Genomic DNA, 23,090 nt, shown 5'->3' with positions numbered 1-23,090 from the left:
CCAACTAGACACAGTAAAATTTCTTTTAGTGAAATATCTATGTTGATATGACCATCCATTCTGGAGCAGTAATGTTAACAAAATTTTCAAGATGGCCAGTGTGGCAGCCACATTTTATGTCCAAGCAGCACATTTCATTTAGGACCAACTGGACCATGGGATGAATGTGTAAAGTTTCATGGCAATCCTAACAGCAGATTAGGAGGACTTGCGATAACAAACTTGTGCTAATGGATGGATGGACAAGTGACAGCTGACCATCCATTAAAATCCTCTGGTCATTGACCAGTAGAGTTAAATACCTAAAATTTATATAACTGCTGTGACCCTGACCTCCTTAGCTGAAAATCTCTAGGACTATTCCTTTCCAGGTGATATATTTGAGGGCAAAGTCTGATGATGAGCTCTTAAAGAAAACAGGAGTTACTGCCCTTACAAAAATTTTAAACAGGAGTTACTGTTCTTACAAAAACTTGAATCAAAAGCTGACACAAGATGGATGGTCAGTCACTGTGACAGCTATCTCTTGATCTGTTCAACATGTTATGGGAGAGACAAAAAATACATAGTAAATATGATGATCCATGAATAAAAATTAAGTGAAACAGTTCAAGAAACAATAAAACAACCCAGCAACAGGATTCATGTCCATAAAGGGTTATACTGAAGGGATGGGGTAGGAGAGGCCTTAATAAGTAGGGACCACTGTAAAAGGCAGAAAATGCAAATTGCTAAAACAATGTTATAATTACCTTTTTGAAAAATCAACCAGTTTTTACAAGATTCTACTGCCATCATATCAATTTTGATCTTCAGTTTCACACTTTCCAACTTTATTTCAAACCGGCTGGCTTCTTCTCTAAATTTCTGGAATAATTCTGGAGTAACAATAGTTGTATGTATTAGTCTAGCCAATATTCCTCCATTATACCACTCCATCAGCTTATTAAGGGATGCTAAGGTCCTTGGATGAAGCATAAATACAATACTGCCAATTCTAACGCCTCCCCATTGAACCTCAATCTGACCAAGAATGTTGGATAGCTGCAACAAACTCTCTTCTGAGTGTGAATTCTGCAAAATCATCTGAAACCTTTGGAGAAGCTGTTGCTGTGGAGAAGTTACTTGTGGTGGTTCATCTTCCACATCCATATCTTCTTCTGGTGTTGAGATTTGAATTTTGCTACCATCACTGGCTGATTCGATAGATACATTAACCAGTAGAAGAGCTGAAATACAAACAAATAGATGGGTTACAATGGATTCCACTCATCACTGAAATAATGAATAAAAAGCTCTCTTCTTAGTGCAATCCTGATCAAAATGGTTGCCAACAAATATCAGCAGACTCCTGAGAGGAAGAAATTTGCCATTCTGACCATTCCTTTCTGATGCCGCAAACCAAGAAAACTTTAAAGCCCTAAATAAGCAAAAGCCCATTTTGATTTTTCACAGTACATTTACAACTGAGACCAGGAATCTCAACCTTTCTGACACTGCAAAACAAAAAAACATGAAAGGTTCCATCTAGGCACTATGGAGTGAGATACCAGTATCTGAACCTAGAAATACCTGATAATTTGAATCCACTGACAACTTGAGGGTATTAGAAAGGGCAGCCAAAATCCCTTAATGGTAGTGAAAAATCTGTAATTGCGACTGAAGAGAGACAAACAGGATCAATGCATTCCTACTGCACCAAGTGGTTTAGGCAAATCTATCATTTGTTACAAGCCAGGCATGAAGGTGAAGATTCTATACATTGTTGTGTATGGCTTAACATAGAGAAAGAGAGGATAATGATTCAATCTCTCTCCCATTAAGCAGAGACCCAGTGGCCAGTCTGATGACCAGTAGTGGTGCCTCATTGCCCAGTGACCAGCAATTAGTGCCTGATGACAAGCACTTGTGAAAGAGACAGAAAGATCAATGCTCAACATCTTACACTGTGACCTCTGACTGGTGCCCTGTGACCAGCAACTGGTACCTGTTGACTGGTCATTAGACAAAGACTCATCCTTTGATGATGATCTGGTAGAAGAGTCTATGTTAGGGGGAACCAGTCTGTCCAATGAGATTTTCTTTATCAGAAAGCCTGTTCAAGCAAGAACACTGCACTTCCCAATCTTCAGAACAACATGACTCACTTTCATCATGGTGATAATTGCATGTTGATACGACTTACATTTTGAAGGAGGAACAATAATCTGACTTTCAAGATGGCTGTCATGTGAATATCAGATTGGCACCTTTTCCATATAGGACCAACGAGGCATCAGAAGAAGTCTTTCAGTGCACCATTTCCATATTGGGCCAACCAGACATTATAAGAAGTCTTTTTGGTGAAAGCACAATGTCAATATGACTTTCCATTCAGGAGCTGTGAGTAATACCAAGATTTATCAAGCCATCTGGAAGTAGCAATACCAAGATTTTCATGATGGTCATTGTGCCAGCCATATTGAAGATCACAGTAGTACAATTTTATATAGGACCAAGTAGACATTATAAGAAGTCTTTTGGTGAAAACCCCATGTCAATATGACTTTCCATTCAGGAGTAATGATTGATAACAAGTTTATCAAGCTGGTCACTGTGGTGACCATACTGAATGTCCAAGTACACCACTCCCTCGATAACTCGCGCCCTGATAACTCGCGAACCCACTTAAAACGCGGTGTCAGGCATGGATCCCATTTTTTAAACCTGAAAATACCCCAAAAATGTATCCCTATTTGTTGAACTTGAAGAAAATCGCAATCAAAATTGGTAATGGAAATTTTGATGTATTGCTCGTTTTATCATTGAAAACGGTAGATAGGACCTGGAAATTTTAATCAACACTATGAAATATCAATTTTAAAAATAGCTCACTCAATTTTTTACATTTTCTTTCCAAATGACATTCCTAGTACACCGCAATTAACAATATGTAAGGAAATTTTGATCAATGAAAATGTCACGCCGAGTGGAGGCAGTACTTTAATAAATAAACACAAATTAAATAATTTTTTTATCAATTGAAATTTGTGTTCTAGTTCAATTTTTTAGTTCCTTTTAAGTGTAATCGTCATAAATGCAATGTGTCCTCTTGTAATTAAACGTAAAATGCGTCAATCTACCGTAACAGCTTTGTCCGCGAGCATTTCTCTGAGAACCTAATTAAATGCCGACCGTGATTTGATAACTGACTTGCTGAAGTATTTGTTGTATTGCTGCACTGAATTAAAAGCTGGCCTCCTTTGTATTATCACATTAATTATGTCTTTTGAATAAAAAAAAGGAGGTGGAATAAAATAAAGTTAAAAGGCACAAAAATCTGACTAACTTAAAATCTAGCAACCCTGGTCGTATGTCAGGTGAGCTCACTTCACTTGATCAATTGAACACTGTAATAAACGTTATTGTGTATGTGACAGAAACTACCTTAAATTAACCGACTATTTCATAACTGTAATCAAAGATAACAAGGCAGCCAAGCGAAATGAATACTTCATGAAATATAGAGCTTGATTTCACAGATACGGACCATTGTGGGCAAGCGAGTTTCAGAGAATTCTTGAACTGACAATTACAGATATCCTCAAGGATGATAAGAATTTCATTATTACTTCCACTCAAATCACGACATTAACACTGTACTAACTGAACAATAAAAAATTGAGTTTTGACGCAGATGTGTCATGAAATAAATGTCGCGTGTTTTTGAAAAAAAGGAATCTTGTTTGGTGGTGTATCAACATTTAGTCTAGTTCCCAAATTATGGACTACCGATTTGGCAAGATACTATTAAACACCACTATGGGAACCAGACTCATCAAGAAAACAAAAAGCAGTGACGTAATACACAAATTTTTCGCATACACGTGATGGTTGTTCAAACCAGTTGGAACGATCTTTCATATGTTGGATATTTTTTTTTTAAATGTTATTTAAACAGAATAATGAACAACTTCATTAGAAAAAGCGCATTATTAAAAATTATTATCAACGTGATTGTAAAATGAGGATTCAGTCATTAAACAGCCCAGTTCCCTAACGCCACCCCACCCCCACGGTCTTCTCGATGTCAAAGCGATTTTTTAAAAAAAATTGGAGGTTCCTCTGTAACTTGCGCCTTGCTTATAGTGCGGTCTATGTTTGTGGACCCCGTTGTGCGCGAGTTATTGAGGGAGAGGTGTACTTACTTTTCATTTGGGACCAACCAGACTCAGTGTGTGTTTGTGCTTTTTGTTGTTGTTGTTGTTTTGGGGCTTAACGCCATTTTTCAGCACATGATAGGCTATACATGGCGGCCAGTATTAATGGTGGAGGAAGAACCCGGGAAAACCCCGGAAAGAACCACCGACCCACGAGAAGCTACTGGCAGTGTGTTTGTGCATGTGTGTGTGTGTGTATATGTGTACGCACATGTGGGTGTGTTATAAGTTTCATGGCAATCCTCCAAATAGTTTGGGAGCAGTAGCAATAAAATAACTTGTGCTAATGGACAAATGATAGAAGGACGACAAAAGAAAAGACCATTCTAACCCTAACCCACCTCTATGACCAAGTAAGCTAGAAATCGATGAGACAAATCAATTTCTATGTTAGTTTTAATCAATAATATGGGAGCTCAAAAGTAATTTTAAGGAGTGGAATTTGTGTGATCAGGGCTTATTTCCATAAATGTTTGAACTGAGACTATTGCACATATTCGTTTGTGAATCACATAATATGCTGGCAAATTTGGATCTATGCAGTTTGTTAGAACTTATCATTAGAGTGATCAACATTGACACATTATACAGAAGATCAGGATCTATTGCAGTTGGGCCGACTTACGAGTATTTATGTTAACTGGATTTAATATACATACCTCTTTCTCTACAAAATTTATCTGCCAGATCTGCCAGCCCAACATTTCGGTGCCGTAATGCATTGTTCAAATCCTCAAACCAGTTTGGTCTGTCTACAAGTCTCCGGAAAAGTTCTGCAGCACCTAGGCTTGGTCCTGTTCTCTCTTCTTCTGACCTGACCTTCTCCTACCCAACAAAAGGACAAGCATATAATGTAAATCACTGTGTGAATATGCATGAAAGAAATGTAACAAAATCTTCAGAATAATACACTTTCAAATACTGTTACACAAACTTGATACCTGACATTTTGGGAGTCACTTGGAAAATATATAAAATTCCTGGTCTGGGGACAGGCAAAATCACCTAAGATTTTCTTTAACACTTTAAGCCATTCTGTAGAATTTCTTGATGTATTTCGTGTATTTCTCAAGCAAGGAATCCTATATCAAGCTGTTCATTCTTGTTCAATAAGAAGTCGAGTTTACCCTCATTTATGCTTCAGAAATAAAAAAAATTTCATTTGACTGCAAGTTTTGATTTCAAAGTTTGTTTTTTTACTCAGTCTGAACCCCAGTTTTGACACCAAGGGGATTTTTAGCTCTCATTCTTGCACCCATAGGGAATATAATCATAGTTCAAACCCAACAGAGTGCAATATGCAATATCCAGGAATTTAAAATATTATTTCTACAGGATAGATTATCAGGTAAAGTTTTGTAAATTCAAAAAAAAAAAAATAGTTGCACTGTTTGTTGTCAGTCTTTTTACAAGTATATTTGTCAATCCCTTATTGAAATTATTCAGAAAAATCACTGTTGGATCCAACAAACTTAAAAGGTCTGTTATTTGCTATATGATTTGAATCATATATGTAAACCAGTGTTTATGTTATTGCTTGCAAGCATATAGTACTGTGATATCCAATGTCCATATACAGTGTACATGTTTTGCTGTACATATAGTGAGTGAGCAGTATAATTTGAGTTGCTTGCAATGCACATGCCCAATATGCACATGGTGATTTCTATTGACTAGTTCCCTGTTCACTCCTCATCTGACTCTCCAGGAGTCAACTTCAACATTTCTGTGTGCAATAAGTTACTCAGTACTTTGTAAATGATATTGAAGAAAATAACTATTGTACTTACAGGTTACTGCATTTGTATGGGAAAATAGGAATGAGTTTTTTATATGGAATACTGCACAAACTTGGGAGTGCAGTATATCCATCAGACAAAACGAGTACATATTTTCCCATATAAATGCAGTAACCTTTTTATTATATGCTCATTTTCTTATTCTACCTAAGACTTAATTATATATAAAAGACACTACAAGAAACAACGTAAATGAATGTATGCCATGTTTCAAAATACAAAAGTGCAGATTTATCATTACACAACATTATTAATGCGCACATAACTCTGCCCAGATAAATTTGAACTTGTCGTGCACTAGAAATAAGTTTCAAAAGAAAATGGTGTTTTTGTCTACTTAATATTGAAATTTGAAGTCATATTGTGTACGAATGTGCATTGCAACAAGTTTTCCATTTGATCTGGAATGAATAGATTTCGGTATTTTTGTCGATTCTAAGAAATTTCATGATTATGGACTGGATTCATCTGTGCAAACTGAACATGAAATACATCAGACTGAAGCAGCACGGGAGAAGCATGTTTACATCTGCAAGTGTGTTTGTTCTGTCATTGACTATTTAAAATCACAATGTTGGAAAAATATGAAGTGTTTCAATTGCAATTATCAAAAAGACGCTATTGAATTTAATGTTCATTAAATTTTGAGTGCAGTAAGAAGGATGTAATTGCACTTGGAATATAGTCAAAATTAAAGTACAGTTTCAAATTGTGTAATCAAGCTGGAGAACTCATGACATGGCTCATGTAATTCGGATTTGCAGAACTAAGAAAGTACATTTTGAGGAAATTCAGAATGTAAAACTGTAAGTATATTTTTTGCCATTCTTATTACCAGCTAACAGAGACAGTTTATGCCTTTATAACTTGCATGTTATTTGTAGGTACCAAGCAATTTTATGAAATCTGGCATATACCGCCAAAATCAGAAACATTGTATCAAAAAAGTTAATGTGGAATGTAGCAAAGCAGCTGGTATGTGGCAGTCCACAAAACATCTGCTTTAGTTCATTCAGAAACAAATTTAATCAACCAAAATGTAAAGTGTCTGCTACACGAGAGTACATGACTTGTTTACAAAGTAGTTCCTAATACACTATTCGGCACGTGTCCTGCGAGTGGGTACAATATAAAGGTGTGCAATATCGTAAAATACTGAACGATTCTGATAATTTATGTAAAGTTAATGGAGAAAAAAATGAGCATATAATAAAATCAGCATACTAGGAATTACAGTGTGATTGTTTTATAATAATTCTGTGCCATGTCATTTTGTGAGTTGTGTCAAAGGTCTTCTGGTGATTATTTTTCTTCAACACCACATCTGATTAAATCCCAAGAACCCATGGATACATAACCATGCAATTTCTTCCATATACCTGGCAGAGGTATGACATACATATACTGTATATACACGTACAGTGAAATCCCTCAAAACCAAACCTTCTGTATACTAGAATCCCCTCAAGATAAAACAAAAATCTGTGAGTGCCAATTTTTTCCTTCTATAATATCTTAATTTGTTTATCCTCAGTAATCCAAAACTCATCTACTCCAAAAACTGAAAGAAATTAAGATCCCAAATATTAATTTTATACTTAAAAAATACCCCCAAACTCGCTTCAAACGTAAAGTTGTTGTTTGGCTGCTAAATTCCTGACTCATGCTGGACTAGATTATTTAGGGTTAGGAAATACTGAACTGCAAAGGTTTATCAGTGATGCATTATTCGAAAAGCATGTAAGGTTAAAACAATACTTCACACATGTGCTAACAAATATTAGGGCTGGTAAAAGGCTAATCCAAAGTCTTTGCACTATAAATGAAGCTACTTTTATAGTTAATTATTAATATCGTAGATAAGCACTTCAAGAAACATTCATCTGCTTATTATCTGTGATTGATGCTATTCATATAACAAGGTTTTTTTAAATCCCCTAAACCTGGCATGAAGCCTCACTTTCGGTGTTTTACCCACAGAAAACGACAAAACAGATTTCTAAAAGTGAGATTCACTCAACCAATTTTCAAAGGAGATAAGTCATTACATACATCTATTTAAGTAGCCATTACTGTTATGTCTTGTAGGAATGAGTTATCCAAACAGAATAAAATTAGTCTGATGACTTAGCAACAATCAGGTGTTAAAATAATTTTAAAAATTCTTTGCATACATATTTCCCTGCTTTCTTCCTTTCCTTATCTTAATTACTTTCATTTTAATTTTACTAAATTTTTTTATTGTATCTACCAGTAGATATTTCTTCAGTCTTTGCAGTTGTTTCAAGGCTATAATGTTATGGACATTATTTATGTGATGATTTCAAATCAGTTTATCATAAAGATATACTCCTAGAAGCTAATGGTGTTCTACATTAGAAATATATGCATCATTTATGGACAATAAAATGGGATTTTACGTGGTTGATATGTTGGATGTTCTAACCAGTATTACAGTGGTCTTTTTGGTACTTATATACATTCCACTGTCCTGGTAAACTGGTCCAGTGGATTACTGGTTAGAGTGGCCACTTCGAATGTGAGAGGTCACAGGTTCACACACCGGCCAAGTCATACCAAAGACTTATAAAAATGGCACTAACAGCTGCCTTGCTTGCTAGATGCTCAGCATTAGGAGATTAGTGTTAGGACTGTTGGCCTGGTGTCAGGATAATGTGACTGGGTGGAAACTGATGCTACATGTATGCGGCATGATGCCCCAGTGCTAGACATGACTATAAACTTCCACACTGTGGACATTGTAGAGATATGACTGAAAAATTGTTAAAACTGCAATAAAAATCAAGTCACACGTTTTTTTGGGGTAAAGATTATATTGTCCTGACACCTTGCACTGATGTGATTAAGATGGTGCTGCAGATATTCTTGGATTGTGTTACTGTCTTTCACTCGATGTGTGGAATGTTGCTTCATCTGCATACATGTCAGTATCCATGATTCCTGTACATAATGGCATGTCACCTATGCATGAAAGAAACAAGATCCTAGGTTCCCCAAGTCTCACCATATTTTATTCAGCCAAGAATTGATACAGTACTGTTTAGTAGCAATTACTGGGTTCTGTCACTAAGACAAGATTGTATCCAGAAATTTGCTTTTGCATTGAAAATGTAATCAGTGTGTATGTGTGTGTGTGTTTTAAAAACAGCTGTAAAAAAAATTCAGGACAAAAGATCAGTCTGTAATAATGAGCTTTCCAATAATTATGTCATGGTCAAGTACCTTCTTAAGATCTAAAAGACTGATCCTGTTTCCCAAGCCATTTATCAATTATCTTAATTAACATAGTATGGTATGGATGGTGTGATTGAAAGGATGAATGGCATTGATATAAGAGGTCATTGATGTAGGCAGGAGTCCTTCCCACACACATAATAGCTGGGCAGCAAAATTCAAAGACTTGCCAGTTCTGCTTCAGCCATCTGCTTAGAGAGAAAATGTATTGATCAGTTAGCTGTGCTGATATTTACAATGACAGAACTGAGTGGCTGAAAGACACCTTTGTGTACATGTTGTCATTATAAGACTACATCAAAAGAACATGATGAAATAGCTGGGCAGCAAGTTCAAAAGCTTTGACTGGCAGCTGGGTGGGAAAATATACTGATATTTACAGTGACTGAATTCACAGGCAGAAATACCCAGAGATGTACATGTGGTCATTTATAGGAGTACATCAAAATAAACAACTTTAGCTTTCATAACTGTGTTCATTTCTGAGTGTAGTGGAGGAAAAAACAGTGCACGTGACCTCGGAATCAAGACATGTTGAAACTAAGACAAAATGCCATTCACAAATTTGGATAGTATTTTGGAGTATTCTTGGCAAACTGAGAAAGATTATAATGAGATTCAGAAGAGAGCTAAAGTTGCCAGAACTTAAAGTTCAGATGGGACAGTAGCCAAGTGTGTAATCCCTAGTTTAGTGCTTGGAATAAGACCTTTATTGGATTGACAAAATACAGTCTCACTCTGATGGATAAACAAGAGCTATGCCAATGTTAAAAAAAATGTTGAAATTAAACTCAATTGCAACCAATAGTTCTTCTAATATGCATAGTTTTCTGAGAGGTGACTGCAACTTTTGCTAGTGTGGACTCCCATTTTTACCAAAATGGGAGTCCTTGACTCCTAGTTTTAAAATCCTTGCGAGACCTCTGTAAGATTTCCTTCAAGATCTTTACCAAGCAATCTGTGTACCAAAAACCTGTGCATTCCTAATTCTTTAGTCAGACTTTCCTCTACACATCCATACGAAATATCAATACAGTCTGATACCTCTCGGACAGTAATATGTATTTCTTCTTTCACATATAATTCCACATAATTGACTATTTCTTTTGAAAGTTATAGCCTTGGCATACCCATTTTTATTTCACCTTTAAAAGCCTCCCTACTATCACAAAAGCATTTCATTAAAATATCAATACCAGATTTATCAAGTGCTTTAGGTCACACCATCCCAGTTAGCTTTGATCTGCATGGAAAGGATTTTCCTAATTTTGCATAAAATGTTATAATTGTTCTGACTCCTTGGCAATTTCCCCAATGTATCTGCATATCTAAAAATATGATGCCATTGCCTGTGATGCAATAAAAATGATGACAAGTTCATTTTCATATATAGAAGGGCAAAATATTATGATGCAAGATTGCTTTATTTAGAAGATATTTTATCTGTACTATAACTTTTTGATCAACCATCGCACTTCATCAACAATAAATGGGAAAGAGTGCTTGTGGATGGTGGATATTTTGGTATATCAACGGCATGTTTAGATAAAATAATCATTACTGATAAGTCCCTTTCATTTAACAATGTCATTAAAACTGGTAACATGCACCAAAACATTCTTTGACAAGTCAGCTTGTGAGAGTTGTCAAGCATGGCACATTTAATTGATTCTGCACAGCAACCAGGCAGTTTCAGTGTCCAGCATGCTGACTATGGACATGCCTATAGGTTTGGACTTGAAATAGGGCAAATCCTGTAAACTTTGAATATTACTATTAAAATGAAATTTACAAGTTAAAATATAATATTTCCTATTTGTCAAGACTTGTTTCCAAATGTACGCATTCACATTATCACGACTGTGCCAGAAAATGCAAGAGTGACCACATGACCTTGACACAGACCATAAGAGGGAAGTGACAAATTTTTAATGTATACCAGTAATGTGAAATAAAGGATCAAAAAATGAATGAAATCGTGGTCAATTTATGTAACAGAAGCATAAATTAAATGCTATTTAAAAAAAGAATGACTTTGCTGCACAGTTGGAAAAAATGTTTTATTTAAGATTATTAGCAGTGTTTATTTTCTATGCTTGAATGGCCAAGTTATTGTTCCCAGTACTGGTATCAGTCACTAAAGTAATTTCACTGTTATTAGTTTTCAACAGTCACTAAATGCATAGTGGCTGTATTTATCTCAGTCCATCAGTCACTAGCACATTCATTGGTCTATTTTTTACAGATAAAAAAGTTTGTCATTAATTCCTTACAATGTGCTCATTGAGAATCTGTTAAAGCAAGAGCTATATGAATCTTGATGCATCATTTACATAAGTAGTAAACAGCCTAGTTTAGTTTCCTGCCTGTAAAAGAAGACAAAATCATAAAACATGATGTAAGTGAACATACAAGTGGCTGTCAGTGATGTATGAACTAGTTTTCTTAAAAAAAAACATCATCTGTGTAGGAGTATAAATATTCACAATGGCCTCAGCTGTCGATCATTGTTTTTAAACAAACAAAACATTAGCAAGCCTTACGTGTTTGGTTCAGTATTTTATTTTATGCCCACAAATATTGTATAATTTTGTGAACATTAACTAGCATCAAGCCATGGAGAAGATTTCTTTGCTGTGGCTACCCTTCCTTGTTGTACTGTTTGATGCTTATCAAAGTCATTTATTGGTTTTTATGGGACATGGATTTCTGGCTACAGGGTGCAAGGTGGTTAGAGGCTATGGTGTAGAGAGTTCCAAGGAGAACAATTATATTTTGCATGTACTAAATTTATGAATATTCATTTGATGCTGGCTGACAACCTGTATGTAAAATGTATGCATTATACGGACTTTCAGCATTTAACCTGGACTGCAATCTCTGTTTAAGTCATGTAACATGACTGTTAGCAGACTTTTCTTTTTATTTTTTTCATAAAGTGTTTATGATTTTCTCATCAACCTTGGCATTCGTAGGAAAAAGTATAAGTTAGCAAGAATGGATTGTAATGCACATTACACAACATAAGAGGTTCATTAAGCTGATAATGCTGAACATTTCTTTCAATTACATTATTTACTTGTGAACACATTAACATTTTATTTTAGAGAAACATCATTTTGTGTAAGTAGTCAATGATTCAAGTTTTTAAATCTGGCATTACACTATTATTGTCATAGATCAAATGACATCAGAAAAGTAAAGATATATAGCTATTTTCTTAGCAAAAATAATTCCAATTAGCCCCCTCCCCCCCGATAAATGTGTTTCCTATAGCACTGGTTTTAAAATTAAGGTCTCTCTCTTTCATATATATATATAATATTGTGATTAACATATATAATGCATTAAGCAGTTCTCTGCATGGGTTTGAGTCCATGGCTCGGCTAGCGTGGTTACGTGGGAAAGCCTGCCAGTAGGTTCTTGTGGGTCGGTGGTTCTTCCATGGGTTTTCCAGGGTTCTTCCTCCACCAGTTATACTGGCCAGGTATGGCCTATCTTGTGCTGAAAAATGGTGTTAAACCCTAGAACAACAACAGCATTAAGCAGTTCAAGTATTAGGCTAAACAAGTTTAATTAAATGCACAAATCATTTTCTGGATCTCTTTTTAAAAAAAATTATTTCTTTTTCTTTAAAAGCATTTTATATATATATATATATATATATATATATATATATATATATATATATATATATATATACAATGCACTTCAAGTACTGAGCAAGTCAGCTCAATTAGATGCACAAATAAATTTATGGAATTTTCGTTTAATTTTTTTAAAAATTTATTATTTTTCTTTTATGGGTGGGGGAGGGAGCAAAGAGTGTTGATGTTGTTGTTATGGGGTTTAATGCCATTTTTCAGCACAAGAGAGGCTATACATGGCGGCCAGTATTAATGGTGGAGGAAGAACCAGAGAAAACCATGGAAAGAACCACCGCCCCACGAGAAGCTACCAGCAAGCTTTATTACATTGGCCGAGCCCAAGACTCAAATCCAAGGAGACAGAGGTGAGATGGCAGTGATCCGTGACGAAGAGCGCTTTTGACCACTCAAGGCCCAGGGCAAAGAGTGAAAAACAGGGATGGTTGACTGACCAGAAACACATATTTGTTTTTGCCTTACAATAAGCCCAAGGGATTTCTGAAAGTGGGAATTCATTTATGGCCACATCCTTTGTATCTTGCTTTTGGCAACATTTGTTGCAAAAACAACATGTATCATGTTAGAGTAGTTTATATATACAGTACATTCCAATTATGACTGACAAATGGTAATTGCCACCACTATTCTGCTATGCTATGATCAGCTATGTATTTGCTATACACTATTAAAAATAAGATACCACAAACCTCATCCACCCTTGTAAGGCATGTTAGGTACACCATCAAAATTCGTGGGATGACTCTTTCTGTAAATTCTGCCTTCAGCTGATGGTAGAGTCTCTCTGATGTTGTAGCATCCATACTGTAACATGCTGTGGCACCTCTCCTATAGCACTTTCTGCTAAACAACCTTCACATGGTTGTAGTGTCTGAAAAAAGAATTTGTATTCTCGTCACATATGATATACCCCAGTATCAGGAGGTCCTGCCTATATCCCTGTAAACTTTTGTGGTTCCTGTGAAAAACTTCATAGTGAATGACCATTATAATTATTTGTCTATAATAATTCCTAAGGTACCTGAAATTTTATAAGGTTTTTTATAAGAAAAATGAATTTTTTTTACCAAAAATTAGAAGACAAAAACAATTACAATTTTAAGGATTTATGGTGCAAGAAAATTGTATCTCTCCCAATAAAAAGGTTTACAGAGAATCATCAGTTTATGCTAACTGATTCATCAGCAATCAATAACTGATTAATTTGTCCAAACTAATCTCTTGCCAAACTCTGGGCTTAAAGTCTCAATAGTGGGAACGGTGCCAAGCTAAATCCTTGCAAGTGTCAATCACATAAATAATTAATAATGACAAACAAACTTAAACAACGCAGAAACAAATCAATCTGAACAGCACCATTTATTTGGTTCAGATATCCAATTATTACTGTAAACATATATAAATTGAAGACTCTTTGATTCTGATTGATTATATACATATAAACATCTTGAAATCCAAACCCCTCCCCCCAAAAAAACCCCCCAACTTGGAACAGATTTACTGACCTGTTATTAAAGTGATTTGTTAATTCAAATTTTGTATTTATAACCAAATACAAGTGTTCATATTTTATACATACATACATGCATGCATTCATGCATGCATACATACATACATACATATATTCTTGCTTGTTACAGCATAGGCTCCCCCCATATCACCTTTAAACATGTTTTGACCTACATCCGTAAAACATAATAGCTGACTACTATATGCTTGCCCCCCACCCCCAAACAAATAATTCTGCCAGCGCCTTTGTGTTAAGGTATTTAATGTGAAATATCAGTTGTGGATGCAAACTGGCACTACAGGCACTCAGGAATACAAACTGAACCTATTTCATGCATGGTCGTGACAATGTAATAATTTACAAGCACTTAGCTATCATTGATGTAACAAATGTAATAATTTACAAGCAGTTAGCTATCATTGACGTAACACATGTTATATCATGTTAACAACTGTAAGGAAAAAAGAAAGAAAGTTCTTAATTTAGCAATACAAGAAAGTTACTATGAAAGGCATACAGTTATCAGGGTGGAACTACTGTCATAATGGAACATAATACAAACAGATTTATGTGTTATTCTTAAGAAACATATCAGTGCGTAATTCGCTTATGTGTTACTGTTTTCTGTATTAAATATATAACAATCACATTTTAACAGTTAGAAATGAAGGATTCATTAGAAAGCATTAAAGCTTTTCTTGACTGTTTTCTTTTTTTTCAAAATTAACCACTACAGTAATTACACAAATGGGATTATATAGAGAGCTTTAAGCTTAAGTTAACAAATATACAAATTACACAGGAGGGTTTCAGAAGAAAGTTTTAAGTATGTGATACTGTCGAATGTCTTCCATATGAAACATTATTAATGACAATTATAGAACAGAACTTAGTCAATACAATACATACTTCATGTACAATGCACTGCTACACAAATGAATGAATAATGGCACATAAATTGTGTGTGTCTGTGTGTGAAAGAGAGAGAGAGAAAAGATAAACTAAATTGGAATGCATTATACACCTATTTACCCTGAAATATTATATTTGTGAAATCTTCGTTTCTGAGTAATTGTAGTAGTTTATATATTACAAATTCGGTAGAAAACTTAAAGCTTGAATGTTTTCTGTGCTCAAAATTAATCCGGCTCGACAGTTATTGTAAGACTTTCACGCTTCACTGTATCAAGGGCAACACAACTAAGCAATTTTACAATGATAATGACAGTGGCAAAGTCAATATTACAATCAGGCTACAATACACAACATATGATGTAAAATATTGCAATCAGACTTCAATATGTATGGTGACAACATTCGTCATTTGTGACAGCAATGGCACATGAAAACACTGACATAGCCAACAATAAATGCCTTGTCATATATGCTCAGATTATTTCTGAAGACATGAAACCTTCAACAAGATTTTTAACAAATATATAATGATCAGAAGCTTCTGGCAAGGGAATTGCTTTATTGGCTTTAGCCACATTATGTAACTAACACTTTCGTTGTGTATTTAAACACTGTAATTATATTTTAAAAACTACTGAATTAGACTCATAGGTTTGGACTCTGACTCACTATTTTTTGCCTTTAGGAGTCAAATGACTTACATGAAGCCATGTGTAGATAAAACACTGCAGTCCTGGACTGCAACTTTTGAAACCTTATCAAGATTTCTGGAATAAATTCTGAGAAATGGTGCACGCTGGGTTCTGAATGATTTATTCATAACACTCAAGTGTCCCTTAGAATCTGGTTAGGCTTAGCTGGAAACTTGAGAAGATATTGGTGTGAGTTGAGCTCCATTTTCAGCATGATACATGGAGGAAAGTCTAAACTGGTGGAGGAAGAACCCAGGAAAACCCAGCATAAGAACCACTGATCCATGGGAAGCTACTGGCAAGATTTCCCACTCTGGCCGAGACTAAGACTAGAACCCACCTGGCAGAGATCAGTAAAGGCAATCACTAATGACCACCTGGCCAATGGAAAAAAGATGTTCAGTTGTACAACTAATGACATTTTTACTTTTTACCTCTGTGAAACGTCACATGCAGTGATAAGTGATATCAGTTTCTAAAAATAGCCATTCGGACAAGACGAACCGGCATAATGGCATTCAGTGTTCTCATTCGTGTTATTGTTCTTATTATTGTTCTTACTGAAAACCATGTACCAGGCATTAAAGTTGTTAATCTGAATATGGATGTGTATTCCAGTCTTTAGTTATAGTGGTGCTTGCAGACTGTATAAAATATATCATCAGTTTTGATGAATCTCTCTAGAACACTATAATACACAAATTGCTTGCATTTCAGCATCGACAGATATACCCTGAATATTTTGAGATGAAAATTCAAATGGAAATGCCAGCCCCCCCCCCCCCAATACTGTAGATGAAGTATTCTTATATGTGATTCATGTTTTAAATAGAGAGGGGTGTACGTAAGAAAGTGACTATTTCTTATATTTTGTTTAGTGCATAAAATTACACACTGTTGATGTGATGTTATGTATTTATTATCTAGAAATGTTGCGGATATTTTCCATATATTTAAAAACAATGCATCACTGTTTATGTTTGGTTGTTTTGTTTGTTTGGTTCTTTTTGGTATTATGCATTATTGACTTTGTTGACCTTCTATGATTCTGATATGATAATTGGTAACAAAGTAAATAAAAGAAGAGAGAAAATTTATGTTTATCTCAATGTCTGTTTTAGAAACAAATCGTAATTTTGAATGACAGTTCAGAATGTAAAAGAATGCATTATGTTCATTAGAGTTACGGTGTTGAAAACAGCAGCACTATTTGATTATATTTATACAACGTGAATAATACATTTCCTTAATTAAAAGATATATACAATTACAGTTTGTCGGGAAGTATAATTTAATGCATGTGTTGATAGAAACATCAATTATAAAACTGCTGTCCCTAATGATGACAACCATCTTTAAAATGATACACATTTTACACACAAAAACTAACTGAAAAGGAACACTAAGTAGATATAAATGAATATTATTGACACTGGTGTCAACACTTTCATTTGGGACACACACACACACAAATAATTATATATATTTATATATTCCTTTAATGTGCACATACAAGAGATTTACTAAGTGTAGATTGAAAACAATACGAAAGACTGACATATATAAAATGCACAAAATTATTACTATACACATTCATGTATTATAGTTGAATATATCAAAACATTACATAGTGAGAGAAGTGCAAATAAAAACAGCTTTATTTTTGTCTATATGTCGTGAATTACTGCATGTTACCATGCATCTCTCTGTGCTTTATCCTAAAACAATATGGCGGGAGCCGGGCACAGTGATGTTATGGTCTATTTTTAGCACAAGGTAGATTTAAGTACAAGTGCCATTGTCTACTGTCTTGTGGCAGTATAAATGCTGCCATTTCATCCAATTAGCCAAAAAACTTTTAAAATACAAGCATTCTAGAACAGTTGCACACTAATAGAGACATCTACAAGTAGTGATGGGAATCAGTCAGAAATTCATAATCGATAATTGGTTCCACTTAACCAACTGATAATCGATTATAATCGGTTACTAAGAGCAAGTTTTGATGTTTGTTTGTTATACAGTTATATCTTTGATCAAGAGTTCAAAATGTGAATAAATGTACAGGAGTAATCTCTTTTAATGACATGTATACTTTAACCTGATAAAAATACTACATTTTTGTCTATTGTGTTGTGTGTTATTTTTTGTTCTACTTGTTGTTGTTGTGGGGTTTAATGCCATTTTTCAGCACACGATAGGCTATACATGGTGGCCAGTATTAATGGTGGAGGAAGAACCCGGGAAAACGCCGGAAAGAACCACCGACCCAAGCTTTCTCAGTACCCACATTGGCTGAATCTGAGACTCGAACCGGCACAGACAGAGGTGAGATGGCAGCGATCCATAATGGAGAGCGCTTTAGACCACTGGCCATGGTTTTTTTTCTACAACTTTGTTAAATGAACGCAATGGCTGATAAGTCATATGCAGGGATCGTCCTGGGCTTCGCCAATTTCGCAAATTGCGATTTTTTTTCCTTATTGGCGACAAAAATATCCCATCTGGCGATCTTGTTGGCGACATACTTTTTGGTTATTTAATTTGTACATACAATCATGGATTTGGACTGAATAAATTTAAAGCCAGAACGAAAGGAAGCCACAAACTTGACTAAGCAATGCATTGGAATCAATCTGTTACACAAATGATCCTTTGTTCTTATTGACAACCCTATTAAACAGTGCATTGTTACATCATAATCTGCTTATGCTGACATCTGGGCTGAGTACTGTACGCTGCGATACAGTCAATCATGCTACCGCACTATACCTACAACTGACCGACTTCTGAAGACGCGAATAGAACAGATACAATTAATTGTATGGCTAATCCTTCTGTTTTTTTTATACGTATACCAATACAATAGTTTTGCTGAACCTTCATAGAAAACTGATAACCTTTGGAGTGCCGACTACTGTGTATAAATACAAAGCAAATGGAAAAAATCTCAATCACAATTACATCTGTCGCCAGTGCAGCATTTTACTCATTGATCTTTTCCTTTTGCCATCAGTCCCGTGTTACGGCTGCAGAGACTTAAACTCCGCAACAAGAAATAGCAAAAAAAAAAAAAACCAGTTTTGCATAATTAATAATAATTATTTATTTCTCAAAATACAGGAGTGAAAGAATCCCTAAATTGGGATGTAACTGAAATACTGCTACAATCCCCCAAAATCCGTTCAGTCATATGTGATGTGTCAAATTATTTTAGGAGTAGAAGGACATGGTATTCTTGTTTGTCATTGTTTACAAATACTACAAATGATGTTGCATTTAAAGTGAAACAAATCATCAAAATGTGTTCAAATTTATCAACTCGACAATTTAACAACTTTATCATGTAATAATGACTAAATGTTCCAACATATCAAATTTTGCACCGATGAAATATCCTATGGTTTTATAATTGTAGTTGGGAATTAACACATTAACCCCTAGTGATGACTTAACGGGGCAGGAGGTAGTAGCCTCCTGCCAAGTTCTGTAGCATTATGGTCATGCATGATACAATAAAGTGGGTGGTATCATAGAAAGGTAGACAGATGTAACTCTACAATGATACCAAATAATCTGGAATATCTAGTTGCACTACAAAATACAGATTTAAAAAACTCATTTTGTGGACCCGAGTTTTACCCAAAATTTGCCTGTGATCAGAGTCAGATTTTGTGTCCGGAATTTAGACTTTTTGGTCTAAGGCAGATGAGCCTTTGCAAAAAGTAGGATAAGATGGGCATTTGGAATAAAGAGTGGTCTCCATACAAAAATAATGGCTTCGTTTAGCAAAAAAAAAAAAACTCAAACTTTTACCCTTCTGCTCATGCGCGAGTCAAATAGCCAATGAAAAACGATGTTTCTAACACAACTAGGCAATATGTTATTGAAAGAGGACCGGGGATTTGGTGTTTTCTAGTCTATTCAGAAATAGCTTTCAAAATGTGTTTTCTACTCGATTTTCAGGCGAAAATGGCAAAAAGCTCCAGGGGTTAATGTGTTAATAAATTCCAGTCAACTTGAATGGCTGGGTGTTTTACTAACCTTTGTGCTTTGCATACAACTAAAAAGTAGTCTCCCATTACACAAAATCGATTATGGATTTCGCAATCGATTATCTTATTGGTTCCCTTAACCAACTGATGATAAATTATAATCAATAATCTGAACAACACTATCTACAAGTAATCCTTTTTTCCACTTAGAATATTTCAATGAAATTCCTATAATGAACTAATAGTAAAATGTCCAGACCTGAACTGTTTGTCACATCTGAACTTTAACACATCAAGCCATAATTGTACAGATACTTTAACAGGGTTATCAAATCTGATTAAAATTCAGATCCCTAAAGTGTTTAATTATGCAACAAAGTACTGTGGAAATCAGATTGACCTGTTATCATAACCTACTATCTGGGAATAGTTCATTTAACCCACAAGCCAGTTTGCCTTTGTTATTTTGCCCCCAAAATTGTTAGGGCAATTATATAATAAGGACAATACAGGCTCAACCATAATGCTTCTTAAATTAAGATGTGGGAGACAGAACAACAAAGCAGAACTCCAATAAAACTGATGCTGTCCCTGATTAAATCATCATACAAACATTTTAAAAAATGTGATCATTGGTAAAATTGTCATTTCTTTCAAATTTATTATCTGAATTTAAATCAATACATTATGCAAATGATTTGTGAGTTGTTGTGTTCACTGAAAAGCTTCTATATTGTCCAATTTTTGCCTTGAAATTGGCAACATACATCTGAACACTCTGATAGTGATAAGCTGATTTTTAAAAATGATTTGAAAACACTTACTTTTACCCATTTTAATTATTACCAAAAACAGCAAGTATGTACCAGTCTCCTGTAATGATTACATGAAGCATAGATGGTGAGTGCAACATTTCCTGGCAACTAATTGTTAGAGATGAGTGAGTTTTATTCCAAAAGAAATCTCACAAGGTATAATACTCACAATTACAACCTAGAGTCCTTGAAATCGGCAACATACATCCAAACAAATCTTGCAAAAGTCAATTTCTTTGAGCCAGCAATCAAAGCAATTCTCAACTTATATCAAAGACAGTGAATAACATGCATACAAATATTGTGATTGAAATATAACTGCCAAATAAATTTTAAAAAATATGATTTCCTACTTGTTAAAACTTGCATTCAACAGTAAATGTTCACATCATTTCTGCATGATACTGACCTTGACTACAAGATAGAAATTACAGACTGGGACAACAAAATGTGTTAAATAAAGGAGCAGTAAATGAAAGAATCTGTACACAGTTATGTAACTGAAACATTATATACACAGAAATATAAAATATAAGTGTTAGTACATTAATTGTGGCAAGGTTGCTGACTATAAAACTTGCATAATGAAAGTATTATAAACTGAACACAACCTCTCTAATTTTTGGACTTGCACACAGGCAAGTAACTTGCAAAAATATGAGCTACCTCAGCTGAATTTGAGATTGCCCCCCCCATATTTGGCAAGTAGATTTCTAAACAAAACTGGATATTTTTGATATTATTTAGACAAATGTATCACTCTACATTTCTGACCAACTCATAAAGCAGTCATTTTTGTCCTAGTAAGGTTTTGAATTTGATGAACTTTCCATGTGGACAAAAACGTTTACTAATAATCTTTTATTATTCTTTATCATGCTGTATTTATAATCAATCATTTTTCTTTCATTTATTTCTTTATTAGCATGTGTGTATTAGGGTGGATGAATATACAATTTGTTATATTTTTAATGGTTGTTTTTTTTTAATTAGATAGCTAGATAAAAAGGCTTGCAGATATGATAATCATTTGTGTGCAATCAATTAAAAAGCGAAATAAATGACTTTAAGGATGAATAAAGACAATGTTTACTGACCTTTTCAGTGACTACTTCCATTCCTGTGATTATATGCACTGCAATGAATGGTGTTCTTTCAATGCAACAATCAAATCTACTTTTGTGCAGAAATATAAAGTCTACAGTTAATTCATCTTAGAATTCGAAAATATTATACAGCATTGTATTTATTTTATTGTAGTCTGTTCAGCCAATAATTATATGAATATATCTTGTTTGCAACATCATACTCAAAACTTTGTTGACTGATATGTTCTCAAAATAAGAATAAAGTATAATAAATAATATTTATCATATGCACACCCATATACACTATATATATATATATATATATATATATATATATATATATATATATATATATATATATATATACATACATACATACACACGTCTTTGAAGATGTTTTTCATTACTAGGACTATGATTTGGTTTCGATTCGGTAATTCGTTGAAGGCCAACAAAGGTGAATGATGAAAATCCAATTAAAAATTATTACATTAATACACACCGAACCCCTCCACCTCCGTCGAAATCACCATAACGAGTTCTGCAACCATATGTAGAAATCACAGACACCTGATCCCGGGGTAAACTAATCACGTGTACATTCACCAATCAACACACAGGGTAACTAACTGTCGGCGGTCACAATGTGACACCTCGATGACTCCGTTCTAATTTTCCGATACTATCTGCGCATTCAGTCGCTCATAATGTACACAAATGTAAAGAAGACACTCCACACCTTTCATCCATTGCCAGTTAAGCAACCTTATTGATTCTGAAGGGCCAATTTTGCGAAAAGTTTCTCCGTTGCTTCGTGTCTTCCATACAGACGACCATTCCAAAGATCAACTTCCGGTGTGCTTCGGAGTGAATGTGCTTATTGGGCAAGATGTATGTAAACAACGAATACGTATAAATAAGAACGATTAAAATTAAAATTAAGTTCAGTTTCGTTCAGGACCATATATTCAATATTATTTCGGAGAATTGTTTCAAATAATCTTTTCATTTACTCTATTTTACGTGTATCATAGCGGTCAGGACACTTTAACATATGCATAAAAGGAGAGATATCCCAAATGTGATATCTCGAAAAGAGGGAAATTCAAAATATTTTGTTTAAATTTCGGAAATCGCTAAAACCCAAACGGTTAGCA

General features: G+C 34.6%; 1 protein-coding gene across 1 annotated transcript in view; it reads right to left on the bottom strand.

Annotated features, from left to right (window-relative positions):
- Positions 1 to 22,771, bottom strand: part of LOC149776314 (uncharacterized) — a 39,586-nt gene extending 16,815 nt beyond the window's left edge. The window contains exons 1-4 of the mRNA XM_089942799.1: positions 22,436 to 22,771; positions 13,608 to 13,789; positions 4,859 to 5,024; positions 753 to 1,229 (exon numbers count right to left, since the gene is read on the bottom strand). Of these exons, the coding sequence (XP_089798925.1) occupies positions 753 to 1,229; positions 4,859 to 5,024; positions 13,608 to 13,721 (757 nt within the window). The 5' untranslated portion in view covers positions 13,722 to 13,789; positions 22,436 to 22,771. The remainder of the gene's footprint in view (positions 1 to 752; positions 1,230 to 4,858; positions 5,025 to 13,607; positions 13,790 to 22,435) is intronic.
- Between the last annotated feature and the right edge of the window lie 319 nt (positions 22,772 to 23,090).

This window comes from Sinohyriopsis cumingii, chromosome 18 (assembly GCF_028554795.1).
Source record: "Sinohyriopsis cumingii isolate HCF-2022 chromosome 18, ASM2855479v2, whole genome shotgun sequence".
Taxonomy (NCBI): domain Eukaryota; kingdom Metazoa; phylum Mollusca; class Bivalvia; order Unionida; family Unionidae; genus Sinohyriopsis; species Sinohyriopsis cumingii.
The sequence above is the reverse complement of the archived record's forward strand: the minus strand, read 5'-3'. Positions and strand labels throughout refer to the sequence as shown.